Source organism: Terrapene carolina, unplaced genomic scaffold (assembly GCF_002925995.2).
Source record: "Terrapene carolina triunguis isolate 2854851 unplaced genomic scaffold, T_m_triunguis-2.0 Scaffold211, whole genome shotgun sequence".
Lineage (NCBI taxonomy): Eukaryota > Metazoa > Chordata > Testudines > Emydidae > Terrapene > Terrapene triunguis.
This window is the reverse complement of record NW_020664562.1, coordinates 31890585-31915305: the sequence shown is the minus strand read 5'-3', so window position 1 is coordinate 31915305 and position 24721 is coordinate 31890585. Positions and strand designations below refer to the sequence as shown.

The 24721-nt window shown below is 40.2% G+C and overlaps 1 protein-coding gene across 1 annotated transcript in view; it reads left to right on the top strand.

The window, feature by feature from the left end:
* The window catches only part of LOC112109823 (adenylate kinase isoenzyme 5), a 152831-nt gene that overhangs the window by 88622 nt on the left and 39488 nt on the right, over window positions 1-24721 (top strand). Inside the window, exons 9-10 of the mRNA XM_024204497.2 lie at window positions 16621-16663; window positions 17555-17599. Coding sequence (XP_024060265.2) covers window positions 16621-16663; window positions 17555-17599 — 88 coding nt within the window. The remainder of the gene's footprint in view (window positions 1-16620; window positions 16664-17554; window positions 17600-24721) is intronic.

Below are 24721 nucleotides of genomic sequence, written 5' to 3'. Positions count from 1 at the left end.
CTTTTATTTCATTTTGTACATCTTTCGGGATTATTCAGTTATTTCAAAAGTGTACATTCTATACCCTAAAACAAATCCTATAGCTTCATTCTCCCTTGTGCAGGTTATTCCCACATAGGGGAATAGAAATGCCACCAGGCTCAACCTGCAGACTATCCTTGGAATTCTTCTGTCGGAAATGTGTTTGCTTCCCCATATGTGGAAAACACGAGGCTCCACACCCAAACCCAAAGATCTTAGTGGGGAGCTGCCAGAGACAAGGTGAAGCTGCCTACTACCCCAAGCTAATTGCTTACTGGAGCCGTATTATCAGGGGCTTCCTAGAATCCCCCTCAGTTGGAATGTCATTGCATGGAGGGAAACCCATGCAAGTTACTGCAGATTTAAACATCCACAACTTCATTTTCCAAAAACCACTTGCATTTTAGGCTCCCCAGTTTCTGTCAGCAGCAACGTCATGAAGTTTTGTTCTGTGGCTTATGGGGGGCAAAGAATCCAGTCCCCCTAGTGCCTCTAGGTTAGAAGCTTAATGGCTTACAAAACTCTAATGCCTCCAGATATTAATACTGGGGCAGTGTACCGTCTCCCCATCTCTAGCATAGCGTGCTTCTGTGCAAGTATACTTGAGCTTATAACCTACAAGTGCCCAGTTCTCACTCATGCAGCGCTCCCACTGACTTCAAGATAGCAAGTACAGCAAGAGCAGGCACCAGTTCACTTTGGGCAATTCTTTGAAAAGAAATGCAACAATAGAGACTATAAACTTTGTAAAAATGGCTGGTGAGCAAACTCTATTTTATAAAGAATGTTAATGCTCATTATTCACACTCACACCTATTAGCAAATCTATACATTTACTTTTTAAACTGCAGTGTCTGCACAAGTGCTATTTTACTCTATTGGGTACAAAAATTGCTCTTTAAAATATTTATTCATATTGTATCAAAGCAATAGAATGGCTCCTTTGGGTACAGTGTATACGTTTTAAAAAATCCTTTGCATATTTGCTTGAGATTCAGCATTTGTCATCAAATGCATCCTTCCTCCAGCTCTGCCTCCTGCTTGGCTCTCAGTGTCTCCTCCTTTGTGAGTTACATGCTTTTGCAACACATTTTAGTAGAGTTAAATTTGCTTTTCCATGTCCTTTGGCCAAGGGAAGTGTGGAGTGGCCTGGTTTGAGAACTCCTTCCTGGTAGGTCCTTCTCCAGGATGGAACTGCATGAAAATCACACTCAAAAGAAACTCTAGTTTTATAAAGAGTTATAAAAAAGTAGATAGAAAAAGGATTTAATACACTATAAATGGCTGTCTCAACAATATCTAGATTTATACATGGCCAAAAGATACACTAGATAAGCCTTTCTCAGTTTCAGAAGAGAAAACTAACAACTTACATCTTACTAAGAGCAAATTCTAGGATCTGATACCCTTTATCAGCAACCCTACATGCAGCCCCCTTTTCCTCTGATGCAGTCTGTTTCAGTAGCTCCTCACTTCCTGGTATCCCAGTGTCTTTCAGGCAGTAAACAATTAACATATTACAAGGGCCCTCTTTTCTGCAGATTTATTTCCTAGGAGTACATCTCTCCCCACTTTAAAGCAGTCTGTCCGGTACTCTTGGAGTGTATATCTGCTCTTTTACACATGGCCGGTGAAATCTGGGCTCAACTATTCTGTGATGATAGCCAGTTATATTCATCATCTTAAAGGTCTCATCTTCTGTTCCAGGAGGTGTTTACTCATCATCTGGGCATACGTGCTGTCAGAAAGCCAAACTCTCCCACCACCAAAACTTTTTCTGTAGTGCCAAAATATAATTGAGAAATTAAAGAAAAAGGGAGAGAGGTTTGTATCTGGACAGTACTATTTGAGAATCATAGGTAAATAATACATAGGGTTATGGAGAGTTGCAAGTGGGTGAGGTTAGAGAAAAGCTAGGAGAACATGAAGTGAAAGAAAATGTGTTTTTGGCTGGGTACTGCTTATAGCACGATCTAGTAGGAAGCAAACATATGCGTGAGGACTTTGGCTGCATTAAGGACTGTTGGATTTTAAAATGTGTTTTTGCCTCATTGTATGTGGATACTCCTGCTCCTGTATTATTTTAACTTTTGAGTTCCACTATTTTAATGTTGCATTATACACATGGATATGAATAGAGAGGCTACATTTAAAACAAAAATTAAAATGATTAAAACCCCCAAGAAAATTTAAAGTGAAGGTTACATTCTGTCCTTGACTCAGGATTTTGGATCTTTTTATTCTCAAAACTACATGAGTTCAGGCGTCCACTTTGAATTTCCTGTCTTTTTTAGTTTGCTTCATAGCCTTGGGGCTTATTTTTCAAAGCAGATTGCTATTTTTATGCTTCCTTTAGTTCGACTCTGTGCCCAAAATATAAAAAAGCATGTGTCTCCTTTTGGGAAGGACTGTTTCTGAACCAATAAAAGTTTCTCAGATAAAAGTTTAAGAATTTCTGGCCTGATTTTCAGATAGGCCAAGCACCCCCAGCTCCAAAGGATAGTATTTTATTTAAAAACAAAAAACAAACCCCAGAGCAATATGGAATGCAATAGCTTTTTAAAAAACAGCCCAAATCTCAATTAATCTTCCCCCACTGGCCTGAACTCTTTCTCCTTTATATAAAACTTTCAATACAGACCTTCTTCTTTCTTCCCTGGAAGAAAACTCTGGTGGTATGCAGTTCTCAGCCCATATGCAATCACATAGTAGCCAGAGACCCCTTTCACCCTAGATCTCTTTCAGGTGCTTTTCATATTTCAGTTTTCCACTGAATATTTTCATATTATTTTCCCCTAGCTTATTTTTTCCAGCTTGTATCCCATTGTAGTTTTCTGCCAATATTTCTATTCTGTCCCTCTTTGTTTTATTTCTCCATTCCCATTATTATTTGCATCTTTGCCCAGTTGATCATCTTCTGCAGATTTCCAATGTGCTGTGTAGTCCCTCTTCTTTATCACAGAAGGAGGAGTGTTTCTGCCGGCATAGGAACACCACATCCTGGAATGACATTAGCTGTAGTGACGGAAGTAATCTTCTGTCAGCATAGATGTGTCAAATACTGGGGTTTTTGTCAGCATAGCTGTCAGGCAGGGATGTGAAAAAAAACACAGAAGAGGGCTTCTGGCAACATAGTTAATGTCAAGAGGGATGTTCCTACACTGGCAGAACTCCTCCTGTTAGTGTGTACCACACCTAGACTAGGAGCCAACATAGCTATATCGACATAGTTGTGCCAGCATGAACTCTACAGGGCAGCCATAGCCTTTATTTCTAGACTTCTAGTGAGTTTCTAATCCACAGTACAATGGTTTTAATTCAAGCCAATTTGAATTAGTTTGTCATTTAAGATTTTGTGAGGAACAAATGTGTTGTAAATATCCCTTCACAACTAGTTGTTTAACATTGATCTGCAGAGTCTATTTAATTTATCTAAAGATACTGCTAATTGAATAAAAGTAAGGATAATACTGGCACATTCTTTACTACTTCCTAACTGTCCATACTCCTTTTCTTTCTCTCCCTTTTTTTTTTTTTAGGCTAATTTAAAAACACTCTTTAAGAGCTCAGATCTTTTAAAATCACTACTGGCTTTCTAGTTTCCCAGATATATTAATGATCCTAGGACAAATCTGGTACTAGTCTTTAAAAGAAATAAGAAAGAGAAATCATAGCAATTACTACTTGATCATCTAAATTCAATCCCTTGTAAAACAATAACAATGAGGAGTCTGGTGGCACCTTAAAGATTAACAGATTTATTTAGGCATAAGCGTTCATGGGTAAAAAGCCCACTTAATCAGATGCATGGAGTGAAAATTACAGATACAGGCATAAATATATATTGGCACACGAAGAGAAGGGAGTTATCTTACAAGCTGCGAACCAATGTTGAAGGCCAATGTAGTCATGGTGGATGTGGTCCACTCCCAATAATTGATGAGGAGGTGTCAATACCAAGAGAGGGAAAATTGCTTTTATAGTGAGCCAGCCACTCCCAATCTCTATTCAAGCCCAAATTGATGGTGTTAAGTTTGCAAGTGAACTGTAGCTCTGCAGTTTCTCTTTGAAGTCTGTTTTTGACGGTTTTTTGTTGAAGAATTGCTACTTTTAAATCTGTTATTGAGTGTCCAGGGAGACTGAAGTGTTCTACTGGCTTTTGTATGTTACCATTCCTGAAGTCTGATTTGTGTCCTTTTATCCTTTTTTGTGGATACAGACTAACGGCTACCCCTCTGATACTTTGGTGTCAAGTATCAGGGGGTAGCCGTGTTAGTCTGCATCTACAAAAACAACAAGGAGTCTGGTGGCACCTTAAAGATTAACAGATATCTGTTAGTCTTTAAGGTGCCACCAGACTCCTTGTTGTTTCTCTGATACTTTGTAAAACAATGAAATTGATGTTAAGAAAATAAATCTGTGGAGACCTAAAGTTAATGGAACCAAGTCTAGGATAAAAAACAGTATTGGTCTATATGTGGAAAACATACTAGACAAGCTTGATTGTAATGCTGTTCAAACCCCACCCCGCCCCCCCAAAAACAACAACCCAACCCCCTCCCCCAAATTCATAGATAAAAGGAATGCATGGGATGTAATGTAACTGGATCCTACAAGAGTCTTATTAGAAAGTTCATGCAGATTGAAAAGGCTTACTTGCAAGCCAAAGAGACTGAAAAGTGAAGTACAGTTAATAGAAGGTAGTCATAAGCCGAAAAGTAATAAAGTGGGACATAGGAGAGATTCTCCTATGATGGGGTGTAAGGGATGGTTTATTTAGCATCTTTGTTAACAAGCTAGAACAGGAGCTAAACAGCACCTTGAACTTGCTGGTGGGATATGATGTGAAGTGTGGAGAAAACAGAAGTTATATTAACTTTCTTGAAATATAGCCTATGCACAAGATTTCAGCTAACTATAACTGAAATCTTGTGCATAGGTTACCTTTCAAGAAAGGTATAATTGTTAATAACTTTAATTACTGTGATTATACAGATGATTGACTTGCTCAAGTCAACACGTCAGGTTCCTCAAGTGGGGCCATGTTCACATGCAGGTACTTTATTCTTTATGTCCTTGCTGATGCCTGGCCACCATGCTGACTGGTTGGCCCGTTCACAGCAATTAGTTAGTCCTTCATGTATGAGGTTTAGGATTTTTCCGCTCATTTCATTTGGAACTACAGTGCAATTGCCTTTAATTATGAGTCCATTTGGTTTGCTTAATTGTCCACGTACTGCAAAGTAGTCTCTTATTGCTCCCTTAGTGTCCTTTAGATACTTGGACCAGCCAGCCCAAATATAACTTAAAACTTCTTGAAGTTGCATGTCTGTCAAGGTTACTTATAGCTGGAGTAGTCTCTTTTCTGACACTAGTCTGTATGCATCCATGGCATTCACAAGTGCTTATATATGTCATCTTTGAGTGGGTTGCAGGGCTCCATGTCAGAGTGTCTGCTACTACCAGATTTTTTCCAGGAATGTACTTTGCAATTGGGTTGAATCTCATTAATCTTATCAATAGATGCTGGCATTTCAGTACTGCTTGATTCAGGTCTTTTCCACTGATGAGAGTTACAAGCAATTTATGGTCTGTTATCAGTATAAAAGAATCCAATCCACAGAAACATGTACAAGTTTTCACATGCCCACATGCTTCCCAGGCACTCCTTTCTAGTCTTTATTTGGCTCCATATCCACTATGTGTTGGCCTTTAATAGTTCGTCCGGTGGTTTTCTCATTGTAGAAAGGTCTTGTAGGTATAAACCTAGGTAATTCACCTTACCCAGAACACATCTCAGTTCTGGTACATTTGTTGATGCATTCAATTCTTGAATTGCTTTTTCTTTCTCATGGCTATGACTGATTTAATCTTTGTTTATTGTGTGCCCCGCCCCCCAAAAAACACATTTGTCCTTGTTTAGCTTCCATTCAGAATGACTAATTAGTGGCTTAAAACTTCATTGAGGGTTTTGTTGTGTTCTTCCATCGAAGACTCATATTGCCTATGAAAAGTGCAACTCCATTTGTGTTTGTGAACTGTTCTGCCATCTTTCTTTGGAAAATTTCAGGTGAACTGGTAATCCCAAACAGTAATCTTCAAAAGCAAAATTTCCCAAAGTGAGTGATAAATGTTGTCAGTTTAGAACTCTGTCTAAACAAAATTTGCCAGAATCTACTTGAGGCATCCAGCTTGGAGAATACTGTAGCTACTTTCATTTGCGGGAGGAAATCATTCAGTGTTGGCAGTATATATTTTTCTCACAACTGCTTCATTCAGTATTTAAAGATCCACACATTTATATTTTTCCATTTGCTTTATAACCGGTACCATTGGGTTACACCATGCTGTTGGCTTAGAGATTTTCTACGTAGTGCTAATCTGTTCCATTCTCTTTAATTCAATTTCTACTTTATGAAGCAATGGGATAGGAATCCTGCAAGATGTGTGTAGGCTGTCTGGTTCAGCATTGTCTGTCAATGTTATTTGTATTGGATCTCCTTTCAAAAGTCCAATATCACCAAATACTCCATCGAGTTCTTCAGCCTCTCTCACCGAGGCCCATCATGGCTGCCAAACTGCAGTTGAGAAGGCTGTTGGTCTTTGATCATGTACAAAGACAAAAGCTGTGCATTCAGTGTGTAAGTTTTCTGTGGTGAACTGGTCCATGCAGTTCAGAATAACTCCAGTGCAAATCAAGGCTTTGTCAAGTGACTTCAGCTCCGGGAGGGGTTGAAGGGGATTGTAAATTCCTTCTGAAATGACAGTCAAATCTGCTCTTGAGTCAATTTTAGTCAATCTTTCCAGAAATACTCATTTTAAATCTCCAGGCAGGCTTGTGTAGTCACAGGATGGAACCCAGAAACAATGGCTCTTATTCTCTCTAATCATAGTTCACTCTCTCAGTGCCTCAGCATGGCAAACAGCTGCAAAATGACCATATTTTATGCATTATTACATATTTCACCTTTAGCTGGACACATATCTTGAGATATGAAATCTTCCACATATTGTACATTTATTCTGAAAGGCTTTGTAGTTTGGCTGGAATTTTCCCCCTCTCAGGCTCAGGAGTCTTATGATAATTACTTTTAGCAGTCATGCTGCAGCTGTTTACAGCTTATAAACTAGTTTCTTGTTTTTTCAAGTCTGGCAAGTTTGTTTTGCTGCTTCACAAGTTCAGACTCCTTTACTACTTGAATAGCTGTGTGTAGTGTTAGGTCTACCTTTAATTGTAGCTGCTGTGAAAGACTGCCTGTCTCTGATATTTTCATGTTGTGCAGTGCCAAATATCACAGTTTTCAGCCAATGCATGCAGAGCTTTTACAAAAGATTCATCATTTTATCCTGGTTCTAGAATTCTTTGGTGAAAACATGCTCTTTTATAAACCACATTTCTCGGAGATATAAAGTATGTGTCAAACATAGCCAGAACCCTTTCACTGAGATCTTTATGACTGTCTTCAGTAAAGGGAAAAGATTTAAAGATATACTCTGCCTACTTTCTCATAGCATAAATTTAAATGTGTATAAATTTAAATATACACACACCCACACACCCCTACACCTGTATATCTCAAAGTTTTCTTATGGAGTTTTGTAGCAATTTGAAATTTTGTGAAACATTGTTTCCAGTCTGTCCATTCTGAAAGTCTATCAAAGATAAAATTCTCTGGGGCATTGAAGAATGGCATGTTGATGAGATCCTGAAACATTTGTTGCATAATTTTCCCCCTTCTGTCCCCTTCTTCCTTCTGTTTCTGTTCCCTTCTGACACCATGTCATTTACACCTTGTACACCACAGACTTTTGTACCAGACATGGACTGACTACAGAGCTTCCTTCCCTGTGAGATGCACCAGAGAGAGGTGTTCAGGTTAAGAGGGTTTAATTCAGTTTTTCTTCAATGACCAGTCCGTGGACAAGCACCAGTCCCAGAGATTTCCTTGGGGCACAGTATAGAAAGGCAGCAAGCTGGTCCCTGGTATCAAAAATATTAAGAAACACTGCTTTAATGTACTGCCAGGAATGGCTGTTGTGAACTTAAGTTTGATTTGAAGCACACGTTCCATATTGTAATACTGGTCATTGAAAATACGTCTGGTTCTGATTTAATGCAATTCTATTGACACAGGAAAGGAACTATGGATGCCAGTGTCACCGCTACAGTTGCCTACTCTACTTGTTCAGACATCCAAAATTCATCATTGAATGCAACAGATAGCCTCTCTTCCTAGTACTAGAAAGTGAATCAAATTATATCCCTTCCCATTTTGTTGCTGAGGGATTACCTCTATGGCTCTCATTTGGAGGAGAGAGAAAGCAGAGTAGTTTCTCATGAAGTTCCCTTGGGGCATTGGGAAGCAGATGGGTGGGCTGTCATGGAGTGTGACTGTATAAAGTAACCTCTCTCAACGTCTTTTACAATGTTAGATTTAAGAGAGGAGAGTGGGACAGAGAGGACAAAGCTCCTGGAGGGCTGTTTGGAATACCCCTTAGCATCAGAGGTTTCCTTATAGAATCATAGAATATCAGGGTTGGAAGGGACCTCAGGAGGTCATCTAGTCCAACCCCCTGCTCAAAGCAGGACCAATTCCCAACTAAATCATCCCAGCCAGGGCTTTGTCAAGCCAGGCCTTAAAAACCTCCAAGGAAGGAGATTCCACCACCTCCCTAGGTAACGCATTCCAGTGCTTCACCACCCTCCTAGTGAAATAGTGTTCCAACCTAGACCTCCCCCACTGCAACTTGAGACCATTGCTCCTCAAGTGATGACACTGTTGAGTGCATAGGCATCAAGCCTTTGGGGGATCTGAGGCTGCTGGTCCTGGACTCAGACCAGGACTTTCAGTGTGCCTGAATGCTTTGTAAACTATGAGCAGATGTATGCTTATTAGATCACACCCACACACATTTTAGATCATCAGATGAACTCTAAAACCACTCAGAATATGCCAGAGACTGGATCATCTTGAAACAAGCAAGTCATACATCCAAAACTTCCCCTGCTGACAGCCACCTCATGATGCTTTCTGATTCTCAAGCAGATCTCCCCATATTATTATTAATCCCTCGGAAGGTTTGTCACCCTTTGCTGATCTTCAGGGGTACCAGCTGCAAACATTTTGGACCTTGTTTTAATACTACTCTAAGAACTACAACTATACAACAGACACAGAGCAGAATTGGCTAGTGGATTGAATACAGAACTGCAATCTGAGGTGCCTTGCTGTTGTAGCCTCCAATTTGGACAGCTCACAGACTGCCACCAGCAGGCTGGTCACTCCCAGATGTGTTTGTGTGACTGCAGCCTGCCAGTCACACCCTGGCTCTCACCAGCCTGCGTTACACTGCAGGATCACCCCAACACACTCCCAGTCTTGAATTTTGCCCAGAAAAGTATGTCTTCTACAGTAGAACCTCAGAGTTACAAACACCTCGGGAAGAGAAGTTGTAACTCTGAAATGTTCATAACTCTGAACAAGACGTTATGGGATGCTCCTCAGGGTGGACTGCTTGGAGTGGGGGCTCACAGCTCTGCAGTGGCTGCCTGGCAAGTGGGGGTGGGGAAAGGCAACTGGTTCTAGCCCCCTGGCTGCCAGGGTTATGAGTGAGGCACCTGGGGCACCGCAGTGTCAGTGGGCATGCGGTGCAGGCTGTGGCCCTTTAAATCTGAGCTGCTCCTCCAGAGTGCAGCATGCAGGCAGGAACTCGGGCTCCGGCAGCTTACGCTCCAGGCCAGGTTTCAGTAGCAGCTCGGAAAATTTCTTTCCCAGGGCTCTGAGCTTGCAAGCTTGTCCCCCTCCCAGCCGGGGGTGAGGGGGTGGGAGGGAGAGGGGAAAACAGCATTCACTACCTCCTACCTGTAAGTGGCTGCCCCACATCATGGCGAGTAGAGGATGGGGTGGGGACAGGCAGCCCAGATGTGCCCAATTTTAAGATGAAATACAGGCACAGTACAGTATTTGCTTTTTTTTCCCCTCCGTCTCTGCTGCTGCCTGATTGGTTACTTCTGATTTTACATGGTGTCTGGTTGACTGGTCAGTCCGTAACTCTGTTGTTTGTATCTTTGAGGTTCTACTGTACTTCCCAGCCCTCTCCTGGATAGTCCAAATATACTAAGTATATTCCCTTTAAGGAAATAATATCCAGTAGCTTGTTATCTTAACTAGAGTTACTCAGACACTAACTTAAACACACTGGATTAGATAAAACAGTTTATTAACTACAAAGAGATTGATTTTGAGAGAGTACAAGTAATGAGGCATAAAAGTCAGAAATGGATGCAAGAAAAATAAAGATAATCCCCTTCTAGTGCCAAACAAACTATATTAAATTCAAGCAAAGTTTCTTACCACATGCTTCCAGCAGAATTAGTGACCAAACTCTTCAGGTCAGTATCCCTTCCCCAGAGTCCGACAGCTGTTTCCTTTCTCTTCTCAGGTGCGAATAATGAGATGGGCAAAGAGAGAGCAAGAGAGAGAGTCTTGGGGTGTTCACCTTTTTTCACCCCATCATTTCCAGCTGAGAACCAGGTGACAGGCAGTCTGCTGGGCTTTTTCACCTGTGTGACCTCTCTGTTTTTCTCCCTTCCCCTTTCTGATTGATGACTGTTTACTGCTTAAATGCAAATTAAGACAAGCATACACTCCTTTGTTCAAGACAGGTCTGTTTGACTAATTTGGTGCTAGGTGAGTACGTATTTTTATCACCATATAAGGGAAAAATTTAACTTTATGCATAAAGCTGCTATACACATTTTACCATGATATTACTGATTAGCAAGTTGTGAGCTTTCAAATGATCTCACAAGGCATACCTTGTATAAAGATTATTACAAATAGTGTGAGGGTGTGAACACAAGGGTGTAGTCCATCACAGCCCTACAGCATGACGTTTAATATTCCTTCAAGAATTTTTGTTAGCAATAACAATTATACCTCTGGATATTCTTGAATTCTTTTTTGTGATGATAAAAATTGACCATTTAATCTTATTTATTTTCTCTCTCCTAGCCAATTTCTGATCTATGACAATACTTTTCTTCCTTCATGACTACTTAGTTTCTTTAATGTCTTGTAGGTGACCATGTCAAAGACCTTTTAAGTCTAAATTATGCAACTAGTTCTGTTTTATCCACTACATTGACATGTTCAAATAATAAATGAAATAAATAATAGACTAGTAAAACATGATTTTCCTCTGACACATCAGCTTTCTCCATATCTGTTCATATCCCCTGTGCTGGTCCTTATTTTTTTTCAGAACACATTCACACACACTTTAAAAGCACCATCCATTATATACACATTCCAGTTTCTTTATATGGATGTGATTTAGGAGTCACAATTGACCATTATTACCACCTACAAAGATCTGAGTAGTGCTATAACATTCCCTCTAATATGCTGTGGCTTACTGTCAACCCATTTTATTATAATAGTTATTTCAAGTCCCAGTCAATACATTCAAAGTTAAACATGTTAACATATAACAATATCCAATATAGATTAACTACCTTCTAATGAATTAAATGACAAGAGAAGGTCTTATTGTAACCCAAACTATATAACAGGACATTGTTTTATCAATATTTCTGCTATTATCATTAGATCACATACATGGTAACTTATTGTACTCCTGATATTATACCTCCAACATCTAATAATCATCTCAGTCTAAAATCTGTCTTCCCAATTTGGAAAAGGTAGGATATGTATTCTGTTTGTTCAGTTATAGGCAGCTAGATCCTCTGTGCCTGATGATCCTTCAGACAGTACAACTACATCTGTTAGTTGGGTTCAAGTGCAATTGCCCAACCTAAAAACTCTGTTAGGATAGACTATACTTATGGACAACCTTACCTTGACCTACCTGCACCAGTAACACTGGACTATAAACTGCCCATCAAATATCTCTGTTAAAGATAGATATCCCCTAACCTCAGTATGAGTTACATGAGCCTCAGCTAAATGGAAACAGCTGGGTCAAGAATATAAAGACAGTTCTACTACTGAATCACTATATTCCTGATAGTATTTCTGGCACCGCCTCTTCATTCCTTTCCTTATGTGATCATTAGCCAAGTCTTTCAGTTCTTCTCCAGAGCCCTCTGGTATCCAGGCAGAGCCCACCATCATCACTGCAGGCCAACAAATCCTTTACATCTTAATCACTTTAAAGACCCATCTCCTAAAAATTAATACATACAAATAGGTATTATTTAAATTAAAATCTTAGTTGACTAGCTTAATCACTGACATAAGCCCCTGCCTACCCTATACAAAAGGACAGTACAAGAGAAATCTGCTCACCAGCTGCTCCTTGTCTGACATGGTCACATCATATGACCGCTTCAAGAGTGTGCAGATCCTGTAACTGAATTCCATACAGCAAGAGTCTAACTCTCCACCCACATCAACACAAGCTTCCTGTGCTTTTTGGGGTGAGCGGGGGTGGGGGGGGAAGAGGGCAAAGGAGAATCAATCTATGAGTAGGGTTTAATACCTAGAACAATGGAAACCACCTAAGAAAACGAAGGCACCAAAATCAAATCCAAAGTCATCTTATTTTCTAATTTATTTTAAGCCTCCTTGACTTTCTCTCTTGGCTCCCCGAAGACCATAGTCAGTGTGGATTCTTACCTTTCAGAGTTCATAGTACCTCTTTGCCCTGTAGTCCAGTATTGTTCTGTGGACAATAGAAGTGCATCATTTCAAAATCAGTATGAATTAATGCTATGAGAGACATTTTCATAGGATGACTGTAAATCCAAATTGCAGTCTCACGATCCCTAATGTTGTCTCATTAGGGAAATCCTGTGGATAAAATTTAAAAATAAAAGAAAGTCTAGTGAAAATGGGCATAATTCTACACGGGAAAATCAGCATATATGCAGATAAGAGTACAAGTAAATATTTTTGAGGAATTGGTTTTTGATCAATGATTCCTGGTTTGTGTTATTTATCGACTTTTGAATTTTAATGAATATAAATGCCACTTATTCCTTTCCTGAACCTGGACTGAAGACTCACAAATATTGATCTTTTCTGGCATATAACTAATCCTAAAAGAGATATTGCCTGCCAAACAGGAAACTGAGAAGTTCATTTAGCTTCACTGCTGCCTCCTGGGATGTATTTACAATATAAGGAACTTCCAGTGCAAAAAATTATAGCTCCAATTGACTTAAACTTTCCTTCACCGTCTCAACAACTGATCCCACCAGCCTGCAAGGGTCCCAGTCTGTTTAATGTAATTTCATTTGAGGAGTTGGGGGAGAGCAAAAAGAGCTGATTATGTGAAAGGATGGCAGTAACTTCTTTTTCATTTGAATGGTAAACTTGTGACTAAAGGTACGCAAAAAAAAAACAAAGGGAGGTGGAATGGGGGACTGTTCTTAATTTTGGTTAGCTAATCTACATCAGCTAACTCTGGTTAAAATAGCAGCAAGGACACTGGTAACTCAGCTTTTAACTCATGGTAGCAGCTTGAGATAGAGCCGATAGGAGAGTCTGTGGTTGAACGCGAGCTGCCAAACTGAATTAAAAAAGCCAAGTTGACCATGTACTTACTGCTTTTTTGATCTGAGTTAAGAACACACTTTTTTTTTTTTTTTTGGCATTGCAGACTTTCCTTAAGATTTTATTTAAAAAAAAAACAAAAAAACAAAAACAAAACAAAACAAAAAAACCCGCAACTTAGCCTTCCATTTTGCACCCACAATTTTTCAGCTACAAATAATTTTTCCTGCAATTATTTGCATTCAAACCTACCAGTGCAAAATGAGAGGCTATTTCTAAAAACCGGGCCCTTAATATTTTATGCATATCTTCTTCAGGTTGATTATGTTATTCCCTCAAAAAAAGTCATACTAGATGATGATATCAGTGTGGAGCAAGGGCAGATTCAACCCAGTTATTCTTCAAACACTTGCTGTTCTGATCCTCTCTTTATCCTAAAATTTTGGTATCATCATAACATGATTGAGGCCACTATTGATATTTTTTTTAAAAATGCCAACCCCACTGCTGCAGAATACTAGCATGGTCATTACTATAAATCAAGAAATGAAAAGGAACTATAATCAATTTTTTGGTACTTCAGTCTAATCAAGAATACTTGTATTTCAGTGATGACTCCTGAAACACAATCAGAAACCTGTCCATGTATGTAGGACACTTGCCAGTTTGAACAGCCAACAGTTTACACAATATATTCTCCCACTGCTGTTCACTTCACTCATTCTATTCAATTAGCCATACTACTGTAGCAATGCTATTTATTTTAAAGTACTAAAATAAAAGTCAAAAGTAAAGTTTTATACCCACAGACTGGTACTGTACAGACCATCATGAACTATAATTGCATACTGTCTTTCCTAGAATATAAAATATGCTGATACCACATGTGCATTGAGTAGTTTTAAAACCAATTGAGGTATTTTACAGAATACATTAAAATACTCCTGATCTAAATGCATTAGTAGCTCATGCACATCTTTTATTTTATTTATTTAGATGTATAGAACATAGGGGTGCCTATCTGAACATGGACTCAGAGTCATAGGTCTGGAATGGACCTCAAGAGGTCATCAAGTCCAGTCGCCTGCACTCAAGGCAGGACTATTATCTAGACCAGTGGTCTCCAAAGTGGGGTGCGCAAGAGGATCCTCGGGGGTGCGTGCACGGCGGGGGTGCATGCTCAAAAAATTTTTTACTGATAGGGGTGCACAATCAAAAAAGTTTGGAGACCACTGATCTAGACTGTCCCTGACAGGTGTTTGTCTAACCTGCTTTTAAAAATCTCCAGTGATGGAGATTCCACAACCTCCCTAGGCAAGTTATTCCAATGCTTAACCACCCTGACAGTTGGGAAGTTTTTCCTAATATCCAACCTAACCCGCCCTTGCTGCAATTTAAGCCCATTGCTACTTGTCCTATCCTCAGAGGTTAAGAAGAACAATTCTTCTCCCTCCTCCTTGTAACAACCTTTTATGTACTTGAAAACTGTTATGTCCCCCCTCTTCTCCAGACTAAACAAACCCAATTTTTTTCCAACCTTCCCTCATAGGTCATGTTTTCTAGACCTTTAATCATTTTTGTTGCTCTTCTCTGGACTTTGTCCAATTTGTCCAAATCTTTCCTGATTGTACGATGCCTATGTTGAACACTTAAAAATACTATAAATCAAATAAGAAACAGTAGCCCCATGACACAGACTAATATTAATAACCTGGCAGCACAAAATAAGTAGTTAACCACACTCCTCACTTCCCCCATACGTTCTCCTCTAACAACATTTGCTGCTTCAGCAGCACTTGCAGTTTGTCCTGAAGCTCAACAGATTCAGACCAAAGACAAAACCACTCCAAATCCATATTATATCTTTGAACATAAGAGCCTTTATTGTGGCCAGCAAGGTTCAGAGGCAGTTTGCATAACCATCCTTGCAGGAGCTCCCCTAGCTGTCCTTTTCCCCCAGGCATTTCTTTACCACTCACATCCTTATCTTTGTTGGGTTCAGGATATGCATCATCTTTTCTGACCCTGCGTTCTATGGAAGAAGTTGTGACTGACATGAGCGGGCTGTGGAAGAGAAAGCACAAAGCTGTCCTTCCTTGTTGCTCCATGCCCCTCCCTACAGGGGTCAGTCACAGTCACTTCACTCTCCTGGGTTACAGGAAGTGCTCTCCTATTATTGCCCATGGTTTGTTGGAAAAATAGTTTCCTGACCAGCTCTAGTCAAGAGGTGAGAACATGCAGCCAGAGGGTTTACTACAAGTTGGCCTAAAATGGATGTAACATGCTCCAGAACTGAGGACTATAGCTAAGGACAAACTTTTTACCTGGATGGGTCTAGTGAGTCTGCCAAAGAACCTCAGAACTCATTGTTTCCGCTACATACACAAACCACATATTTTTTAAAAAACACACACACTTGCCAAACTTCATGTTCATCTGACCATTTTGGCAGAGGAGACTTCTCGTGAGAGACAAAACAACTCCCAAATGGGCAAGAGAGGTCACTGCAGAGTAATGCAAGGTAGCTTTCTTCTCCCTCATGGTGCCATCAAAGCATGCTCAGTTCCTACTATCTCAGGAGAGAGGGTCATAGTTCAAGACCTGAACTCCAGTTTCCTGAGAGTTAGTGCAATATATATATAATACGTTAATTTCATCTTTATAACACATACTTCACACACTACAACTCACTCTATTGTTACTTAGCCCATGGTTGACCTGGAAACACGTCCACCATTTACTGTGGGAAGCTATTTAGTATGCATACTGGCAGCCTCTGAAATACTTAGCCACTATGTGACTTAACACTATAATAGGCCAGTCATTGCAGCAATTACAGCATGGGCCAATATCAATCAACGTGAGCTACCTTGGGTTTCCTATATGCATGCTCTGCAGGGAGAAATAAAGCTACATGAATAGAGTTCCCTATGTAGCCATTGTTACTGTATATTTGAATAGGCACAAAAATCGCAAAATCATTTTTCACATGGTTAGTTTTAATATCCACAGGTACATGAAGAACACACAAATTATGCAATAACAATTTTTAAAATGTCAATTCCTTAATTAACAGGCAGATGACCAATCAAATTTCTCTGGATATGAGAACGCAGGCGGTGAGTTTCTTCTTAAGTATAGACTAATGTATTCATTATGATACTTTTAGTTCCCCCTTTAATATAATCAAGTACATAAGTATAGTATATTGCATCCAGATTCTTTTTTTTTTTTTAAATGAAAGAGGTATGCATTTCAGATACTGATGGAAAGCACATTTGATTGTGTGAAAGTATGTCAGAGAGTTACTTCAATTCCCATTCAAGCCATTGGACCCAGACTTATTCAGAAGTCTTACTATTAAGCCAAAAACAGCTTTCCGAATTTGGCAAACAGTTATTAAGGGCTGATGTAAGGTGTGACTTGGCAGGATTCTAAGAGCAGCCTGAGGGTTAATGAACACCTTCAGCTAGTGATATCCCGTAATTAGAAATGTGCAAGTCAGAGGTGAGTTGCTTCTAGTCTGGCTGAATTTAAGATTAAATTTCCTTTAATGTGGAGCACGGAATGCAAAAATCTAAAAGGATATGGAAATTGTTATATATGAACTTTAATCAAATTATACTTTTAGAATAAAAGCAAAAAAAAGAAAAGAAACATGGTGGCTCATGATGCATATTATTCTGATCTCAAGAGCAGTTTAATTCTTTTTAATTATTATGATTTCGCTTTTTTTGCTAGGGTGTGCATATGAAAGGGCTGTCATTGTTTCCATGTAAGATATATTTTTATCACTTCTGCAGTGACAGCTACAAAACTGGGACATAAGTGAGCTTGTGAATAACAGTTCATTTCAGAATAAAGAACATTCTGGTAGAAACCAAAAGCTACTTTAAATCAAAAAGTTACCTTGAAAACCTTGCTATGTGTTATATAACCGTGTATAGAAAGAACAGAAGATTGAAGTCAGTAGTTGCTGACAATAAAACAAAGATTTTATTTTTATTTAGATTTTACAGAAGATTTAAGGAAATCTAACATCATTTTTGTAGTTGGTAAGTAAGAGCCTTAATATAACTATTCCATTTGCAGCTGTTAACAATGGGTCATACAGTTTTGATTGTTAATGTATGTAGATGAAAGACTGAAAGTAGGGGGAGAAACACTGACTGACAAGCTTCACTTGCTGCTCCTCAAAATCTGACACACCGAAGGAATCCCCACTGACTTACGTAATGCTGACATCATCACCATTTTCAAAAAGGGAGACAGGGCCGACTGTGTCAACTATTGAGGCATTGCCCTCCTCTCCATTCCTGGGAAAATCCTTGCCAGAATCTTACTGAATCGCCTGCTCCCACTTGCAGAGGAAGTACTTCCAGAGTCCCAGTGTGGCTTCAGACCAACACAAGGCACCACGGACATGATTTTCGCAGCCAGGCAGATCCAGGGAAAATGTCAAGAACACCACCAGGAGCTGAATATGGCCTTTATCAATCTGACCAAAGCCTTCGACTCTGTCAACCGTGAGGCTCTGTGGAAAATCATGTCAAAGTTTGGCTGCGCAAGTGAATTTATCACCATTGTAAGACTCCTCCATGACCAGATGACTGCCTCGAGGGCCGGCTCCAGCTTTTTTGCCGCCCCAAGCGGCGAAGAGAAAAAAAAAAAAAAGGCCGTGATTGGCGGCACTTCGGTGGCAGCTCTACTGCGCCACTTCATTCTTCGGCGGCAATTCGGCGGCCGGTCCTTCCCTCCGAGAGGGAAAGAGGGACCCGCCGCCAAATTGCCGCCAAAAACCCGGACGTCCCGCCCCTTTCCATTGGCTGCCCCAAGCACCTGCTTCCTGCGCTGGTGCCTGGAGCCGGCCCTGACTGCCTCCATCCTGAGCAGTGGTTCTACCTGTGGGTCCTTTGTCATCCGAACTGGTGTAAAACAAAGCTGTGTACTGGCAACCACCCTTTTCTCCATTTTCTTAGCAGCTATGAAAACATTAACCCAAGACCATCTACCACCGGGCGTTGGCATCCAATATCGGATTGACAGCAACCTCTTCAACCTTTCTCATCTCTGTGCCAGAACTAAAGTAGTATCGGCAACAATAACCAAACTCTGGTACGCAGATGATTGTTAGTCCCTCTGGTTGCTCCACCATAGGATGTGCATGCACCTGCACACTTGTGATTGGAAATTTTAGCTAGCAGTGTCTGAAGGTCCAGACCTGTGCACCATACACCCTTGTGCTCTGGTGCAAGGTTATATAGGGAGATGTAAACCTGCTTTCACTCCAGTTCCTGCTCAGCCGCCCTTGGTTCAGGACAGATCATAACAGTGTCTGCTGCTAGCTTTGCAGTTCCTTCTTTGTGTTCTTTATGTTACTTTTCATTAGCACACTTTGTGCTTTCATAGGGGTCCCCCTCCCTTGAACTCTTCTTTCTGCAGTCAGGGCCTTCTGCCTTCGGCTGTTCCCTCGATGGAACAGGTTATGCCAAGCATTCCAGGCTTCAAGCCTTGTCAGATGTGCCACAGGTCTTTCTCCCTCAGCAACAGACATTCCAGCTGCCTCACAGTCCCACATACGATCCAAATGCAAGGTCTGAACCAGCTTTAAAAAGCAGATCTGTCCAGACCCTTGCACCTCAGGTAGACAGAAGCGCCTTCTCATGCAGCGCTCACTGAGGTTCGATCCCACCCTGTACGTCAGCCTCAGCCACTCAGGTCATTCCAATGCCTTCAGCCTCAATTAAAGATTGTGGGGCAGCTCCCGAATCAAATATTCCAAGAAAGAGTCCACATGACCTAGAGGGACTCCTATAAGAAGGAAAGTCATCTCCATGGCCAGAATTTAGGGAGACCTTGCGTCCCAGTATGGGTACTGTTGAGGCTTGTGCGAGCCCCAGTACCCATCAAGATGAAGCCCATTTCATCCCATACCAAGGGATCTCTTAGAAAATCACAGCTGTTAGCACTGAAGTTGGTACTGGAAGATGAGCCCTCCAGACACAAAAAGAACTCTAAGGGACTCCTCTAAGAACCCTATATTGACCTCAGTATCCTTCTCTTCAGGTTGCAGCCATAATGACTGTACCTCAGCAGTCCCCAGTCCTCAGCTCACATACCTACAGGGCACAAGGACTGCACCTCCGTACCATCCCCAGTTATGGTGGAACACTGCCCAGGCTCCATGGTACCGATTAGGTTCCTTTCTCATGAGGACCTCTTGATCACAGAGGAACCAGACTCTTCCTCCTCAGGGACACTGAGAGGGATCCCTCCCTGGTACCATCCCACCTGTCAGCACTGGAGCTTTAGCACATAGCTCAGCCTCCCAAAGGCGCATCTCTTTGGAAATCCAATGGAAACTGCAGACACTTGTGCTTATGGTAGAGTCACAACTCAATGGGGATACCCTCTTAGTCACCTGACATTACACCTCCTCTGTGCTTACCCTCCGACACATGATCCTCCGGGTTCTAAACAGGAACAAGTGGTCGAAATGTTCATAGCTCCATGTTGGCCATGACAAATCTGGCTCTCAAACCTGCTTTGCTTTTCCCTGTGAATGCCACTCTGATAATGGATCTCCTGACCCAAAACTTGGGCACCACAGCCCAACATTTCTGTATCTCAGAGCCTGGATCTTCAATGGTTCTTGGGCATAGAATTGGACTGTTCCTCCAAGGCTAAGAGAGTACTTCTGGGCAGTAGGAAACCTGCCATGAAGAAAACCTACCTGCAGAAATGGAAGCATTTCCAGGTCAGGCATGCTCATCGATCAGTAACTCCTATGGAATGTCCACTCAGGCATTGTTTACTACCTGCTGGACTTGAAATCACGAAGTTTGTTGTGTAGCTCTGTTAAAGTACATCTAGTGATCATTATGGGATTTCACTCTCTGTCCACAGATTGTTTTTGTACACTGTACCAGTCAGGTTACCTCAAAGGGTTGTCTAATTTGTTTCCATAAATCAAAGAGCCTACTCACTCCTCCTTGAGACCTTAACCTGGTTCTTAATGCACAGGTAAGTAACCTCTCCATTTGCATATTAATTCTTGTAAATTAAAACCATTAAATTTGAAATAAAGCCATGCAAATTAAGGTTTTGCAAAGATCAGAAGACCACATTTCTGTACTACAGGTTTTTTAAGCCCCATTTTTGTACTAAATATGAATAGACCCAGCTCATTACTAACCTGTATGTATATAAAAAGTGAGGTTGGACTGTTGCACCGTTGCTATGGTAATCCAGAACTTTCATAAAGGGAAAATGCACAATGTTTTGCTTCATACTTTTTGAAAAACTGCAATCCTATGTTATACAGTTACAGCAACACTTTTTCTCTCTCTATCTCATTTCATTGAGAACTCATATGTGGGTTTGTATAAAACAAGGAACTGTGAAGTGTTCTGTAACAAATTTAAGACATTTTATGTTTGTGAGCTGTCCACACTCAGAGAATGTTTTTCTCACATTTATTCTTTAGTTGGTTGTTTTATGAATAATTCTTGACCTCTCTCTCATTTGCAAGTAGTTTATTTAAAATATTCAACATCTGAAATTATAGCTGTTTTTCCAGGAGACAAACACAGGCATATGGTATGTTTCTTTTGCCTTATTGCATCAGCCTAGCTCTTAGAATCAGGTATTGTACTTGGCTGAATGAATTCAACATTTCCTTTCCATGAAGCTCAAAAATTAGAGGAAAACACAGGTAAGCATAATGTTTAAGAAAGGTACCAGATTCTAACGTGATGAGGTTAAGTATCTAGAGAGACAGGCTGAAAAAGAGAAGCATAACTGACAGAAAAGTACAGATCAGTAAATATAGTTTATCACAGATCCTAGAGACTAAAAATAGGGATTGCAACACATCTGGGAAAAACCCATTAATTTGAAAAAAAAGTCACTCACCAGCATGATTTCATAAGGATATTACCACTTTTTGCTATTCTGTTGGCCAAATCACAACAAATGATCCTCTTTTTTTAAAAGTATATTTTTCAGTAAATTGCTTTTCAGAGAATCAAGGACTAGGCAGGCACCATTCAAGTTTCCCCATGCAATCACCATTATGCACCTCATTTCTTACATTTGGCACCCTATGCTGCTTTGTGCCAGTGTAACAGAAGTGAAGAGTTCTGCGTAGCCTTGACAGCATTATTCTATGGGATTTGTAAGTGATCTTGTGATGCCACCATGTTGTCATAGAAGAAGATTCCAATATATAGGTCCTATTTGTCTTCCTCGGAGTATTGATATTTAAACTGCCTTGGCTGCCTGTAGGAGTACTTTTTTCATGGGCACAATGGATGTTTCTCAAAGACAATATCTGGTCTCTGCAGACAAAGAAGCTCTGGCTGCTGTTATTTATTTCCTTGGAGTAATGCACAGAAGGCTCAGTTCTACAAACATTCACAAGAGTAGTGCAGCTGTGGTCAATATCACTTCTTACACAGGGAAGAGTCACTGTGTGAGTGTTTGCAGGATCACAGCCTAGCAGCCCAGTCCAATCCCTGCTGAAGACAATGGGAGTCTGTAGAATGACTTCACAGGGAGTTCAACTGAGCCCTTAAAAGTATTGTAAAGGAACTAGCTGTAACAGCATATGCAAAAATTCTGATCTTCCCAGTGAGAAGGACAGAAGGACTCCTACTACCCCAATTGCCTTCAGTGAAGAAATCTGGACTTTCCATGCTACTGTATTCCTGTCTCGAGAGACAGGAAACCAAGCCACTTGTAAGAAGGACTTTAAAAAAAATTAGCGTTTTAATTGTTTACATAATAATTGAAATAAATGTGCACATCTGCTGTAGCTGATAAGTTGAGACACTGTTTATGAGATAAAAAAAAATCGCTAAAATCTAATTTCTCTCAAACGTCTCTAGTAAGGGAACGAAAACATGGACTGATTAGCAAAGATTTACATGAGGGTTAGAGTAGGAATTAATTGAAAATGCAGTCAAGTCAAATTAATTAGACAACGACATCAATGTTTTATCCAGACAACCAAAGCAAAGATGTAGAATCAGAAAGGAAAAAATGAGAGACATAACAGCAGGGTAATAGACTACGACAAGATTAATTTATTGAATTTAGAAATACAAGCTGAAGAGACAATCGTGAAATTAGATATAACCAAATAAATTAGCAAAACATGAGATTTTTTTGGATGCTCGTATTTTACATTTTTGTAATTATTGCCAATGACTCAAATTGACTATAGCTTACAAGCATAAACAGAACCAGATTGTTTTCAGAAGTGGCTCAAGAAGCTTTCTGATTGGTACTGGAAATAGTTGGTCCCACTTACACTTAAGGCATTGTTAGCATGGTTCAGCTGCACCCATTGGTCTTGGCTGTACTGGCAACATTTACCAAAGAAAAATAATATGGGAAAGTGTTTAAAATGCTAAATAGCAAGGTTTTATTCATACCAGATATTTCAGGATTTTAATTCCTCAGTTTCTGACAGATCTGCTCAACAGAGCTAAGTAGTCCTCACAGGGTGTTTCTTCAGCTACCTGTTTTCATGGTGTCTCTCTTTCTCACTCACTCACACTCACACACACTTTTTTCCACTACATGTACCTTTAATCCGCTGTGTCCAAACAGAGCAGAACATAGCACAGGTGTACCACAGGAGGAGCCTGTCATACATCTACTCTCCTCAACCCAGCTTACCTTCAGCGCTTTCCCTCTACTTCATGTTCCTCCCAATGAGATGTCCTCCCAGTTACTGAGTCTCATTAGCCCAGCAGTTATGACCAACTGTCAGTAATCTCCACTACCAACAGATTGATTAGCTCCAATTCAGCCCGTAGCCATCTTGGTGCTGTGGCAACTTCAGTGACCAGGATGCTACAGCAAGCACTCTGTCCAAGTAGCCATACCTAAAACCATTCTAAGTGCCACAGCTAGAAGATGATGGTTGTTGCTTTCTGCAGTACTCCATGGGAACTACTCCCCTACAATCATCCTCATTAAGCACTGGATATCCCTTTAGCTTTTCCAGAAAGCACATGAAGATTATTTTCTGTTTTCAGCCAAGATGATCTTTAAAACACAGGATTTCAGGGAGTGGCTTAAAAGTTCTGGAATTTAACAACATTTGGAGACCTTTTTTTTAACTTGCATTCTGGTTTCTGAGCCTTTAGGATACACTCAGGTCACATTTTCAAGCTTTTCTCCACAATGGAAAGGCTAGGAAAATAGATGAAAGCCAAGATTCTCACACTCATTTGACTCCAAGAGCTGGAACTTTAAATAAAACATCCCATATCATGAAACTCTCAATAAAGTCACAAGAGTTTCCAACACTGAAGTGTCCTTAAGACATTTCACTTACTGATGCATTACTTTCTCTCGAAGAGGCTCTGGGATACTACATTACGGGAGTCTGACTCCATTTACAGACTCACTGTTTGTATCACACGCCCGATAGAGCACAGAATGTTTGTTCCCAAGATTAACCTTACAGAGAGATGCAATAGGCTTTATTTCAGAGGGGGGGGGGGAGGAGGGCTGTCAAGCGATAAAAAAAAATTAATCGTGATTAATCACGGTGTTAAACAATAATAGAATACCATTTATTTAAATATTTTTGGATGTTTTCTACATTTTCAAATATATTGATTTCAATTACAACACAGAAGCCAAAGTGTACAGTGCTCACTTTATATTTATTTTTCATTAAAAATATTTGCAATGTAAAAAACAGAAGAAATAGCATTTTTCAATTCACCTAATACAAGTACTATAGTGCAATCTCTTTATCATGAAAGTTGAACTTACAAATGTAGAATTATGCACAAAAAATAACTGCACTCAAAAATAAAACAATGTAAAACTTTATAGCCTACAAGTCCATTCAGTCCTACTTCAGCCAATTGCTCAGACAAACAAGTTTGGTTACAATTTGCAGGAGATAATGTGGCCCGCTTCTTGTTTACATCACCTGAAAGTGAGAACAGGTGTTCACATGGCACTGTTGTAGCTGGTGTCGCAAGATATTTATGTGCCAGATTTGCTAAAGATACAGATATCCCTTCATGCTTCAACCACCATTCCAGGGGACATGCATCCATTCTGATGACGGGTTCTGCTCGATAACAATCCAAAGCAGAGTGAACTGACGCATGTTCATTTTCATCACCCGAGTCAGATGCCACCAGCAG